At 39.5% G+C, this 2495-nt stretch overlaps 1 protein-coding gene across 1 annotated transcript; it reads right to left on the bottom strand.

Annotated features, from left to right (window-relative positions):
- Positions 1–1392: 1392 nt before the first annotated feature.
- Positions 1393–1917, bottom strand: LOC140184154 (uncharacterized). Its single transcript, XM_072234449.1, has one exon. The coding sequence runs from the start codon at positions 1915–1917 to the stop codon at positions 1393–1395; it is 525 nt and encodes a 174-aa protein (XP_072090550.1).
- Between the last annotated feature and the right edge of the window lie 578 nt (positions 1918–2495).

The following is a 2495-nucleotide window of genomic DNA, read 5'->3' as shown; positions in this document are numbered from 1 at the left end:
ATCTAAAGAATTATTATCTGTTGCTGAACTGTTGAAATGGGATTCTGATGAGCAATCAGTATTGGATTACCTAGGTAAAGTTTTGTTTGAAGAATGGAAAATGGCTTCTTGTTCTATCATGCTTTTAATAATATGTTCTGTTTTAGGTGAGAAAGTTCCTACAATTACTTCAGCTGGTTTGAAGACATTCTTTAATCAAAGGAAAAAGTCTGAAAAAGACAGTTCGACTACTAATGTTGATAAAGAGGTCGGAGGTGGAGCTATTCAATCAGAACTTCAACCTAGAGTGAAAAGGAAAAGAGTAGGGCCAACCAAAGGGACTAACCTGGGTACCTTAAAGAGTGATGACAAGGTAAATTTTGAGTTGATAGAATCTTCGTACAAGTCTCAGGAAGAACTCCATGGGTACAGTGTTGATGATCACGCCAAGTCTTTGTGGAGCAAACTGTTTCCGTTTGTAACTCTTTCTGAACAGTTTGGTCAGTTTCCTGTTGATGTTGAGATGATCAACAGGGTTGATTCAGCTGGTGTTAGTCGCTTTTTACAGGTAAATTGAATTATTTTACCTTTTTGTTTATTTTCTTTCTATCCTGTTGTCATGTGTTTTTTTGTGCCTATTTCACTTGCAGGTAATTGGTGCTCGGCTTGTGTCTATTGGGCGGACACAGGAGGTTGCTTTAGAAACAGAAAAGAAGACTGTTGCCGTTGTTACTGAACTAACAAGAACTGTAGAGGAGAAGGAAAAGTTGGTGGAGGAACTTTCCTCTTCTTTGAAGTTAAAAGGGTCTGAGGTTGAGAATCTTCGAAATCGGCATAAATCCCTTGAAGAAGAAATAAAAGATCTGAAGGCTCGCAATGACCAGTTGGCTGCTCGTGTGGGAGAATTGGAGACAGAGGTGTATGAGTCATTTGCTCAAGGTTTTGAAAGATCGGTGGCTCAGGTTAAAGTATTGTTTCCTGAAGTTGATGTAGAGAAACTGGATGCTACCAAGATTGTCGTTGGTGGGAAGTTAGTTGATGATGAGACTCCAGCTGAAGAGTTAATAGAAGATTCCAGTATCGCAGAGAAAGATGATTGAATATGTTATTCTTGTTTTTTGTTTGTATTTTGTTTTTTGAACTTGTGAATGTTTGATTCCGAGATTTACTATCATCGGTTATTTTGGTTAAATGACTGTACCGAGTAAGAAGCTCGGTTTTGTTTGAATGCATATTGTAGATTGGTAGGATTTGAACTATGTTTTCCTTGTGACTTTATTTCTTTATTGTAAAAGACGTACAAAGTCTGATGTTGGCGTCCGGCCTCATTAAAACCTTCTCTGAGCAAAAACCCAATGCAGGAGAAAAAAAACTCATGAGTAGGAAAAAGAGTACCATCATGCGCCTATATGATTATGATATGTACAATTTTAAAGATGAAACATTCCAGGTTCCAGGGATTGTGCTTCCCCTTAGTGTTTGTAGTGTATAAGCTCCCATGCCGAGTACTTTGTCGACTCGATACAGTCCGTCCCAAGCAGCCGCGAGCTTCCCATGTCCTTGAGTTCGTCGTGCTTCTTCTGTCTTTCGCAAGACTAGATCTCCTGCTTGGAAAGCTCGGGGAATCACGTTTTTGTTATATTGTCTTTGCGTCAATTGTTGTAGAGCTTTTTGCTTTAGTGAAGCGTTGTTTCTTACTTCTTCTATTGTATCAAGTTCGGTTGCTCGAGCTTGATTGTTTGAGGTTTGTGTGTGGTGTTCGGCTCTGATTGTGGGAGTGGTGATCTCTACTGGAATCATTGCTTCTGTCCCGTATACTATTTTAAAAGGGGTTTCTCCTGTGGCCGAATGGATAGTAGTGTTGTAACTCCATAGCACCTCGGGGACTAGATCTGCCCACTGGCCCTTTGCCTCTCCGAGCTTTTTCTTTAATGCCATCAAAACAATCCAGTTAGCTACTTCTGCTTGGCCGTTGTTTGAGGGTGCTCTACGGAGCTAAAGTGGTGTTTAACATGGAGATTCTGTGGAAAAGAAGCAAGTTTTGAATCAGTGAATTGCCTTCCATTATCAGTAATGAGCTCACCTGGAATTCCATATCTACAAATGATGCTTTTCCAAAGGAAAGATTGTACCTTTTCTGCAGTGATTCGTGCCAATGGCTGTGCTTCAATCCATTTAGAAAAGTAGTCTATACATACTAAGAGAAATTTTACCTGATGGTGGACGAAATTGTGATCACTGTTCTTTAAGTTGTATGAAATTATTATTGTGGCACCAGTTGAATTCACAACTCCGTTCAACTAACCAGCAAGTGTACTGGGTCGTCCAAGTAATAAACCTTACGTGAGTAAGGGTCGATCCCACAGAGATTGTTGGTATGAAGCAAGCTATGGTCATCTTGTAGATCTCAGTTAGTGAGTGGAATCATAGGGTCAAATGGAATTAAATTGGATAAATAAAATAAAATAAAAGGGATAGAATACTCATGCAGATTCATTGGTGGGAATTTCAGATAA

This window comes from Arachis hypogaea, chromosome 4, assembly GCF_003086295.3.
Source record: "Arachis hypogaea cultivar Tifrunner chromosome 4, arahy.Tifrunner.gnm2.J5K5, whole genome shotgun sequence".
NCBI classification, from domain to species: Eukaryota; Viridiplantae; Streptophyta; class Magnoliopsida; order Fabales; family Fabaceae; genus Arachis; species Arachis hypogaea.
The sequence above is the reverse complement of the archived record's forward strand: the minus strand, read 5'-3'. Positions and strand labels throughout refer to the sequence as shown.

Excerpts from the sequence above, each read along its gene's own strand:
- LOC140184154 (XM_072234449.1), bottom strand. The coding sequence starts at position 1,917 with ATGGCATTAAAGAAAAAGCTCGGAGAGGCAAAGGGCCAGTGGGCAGAT.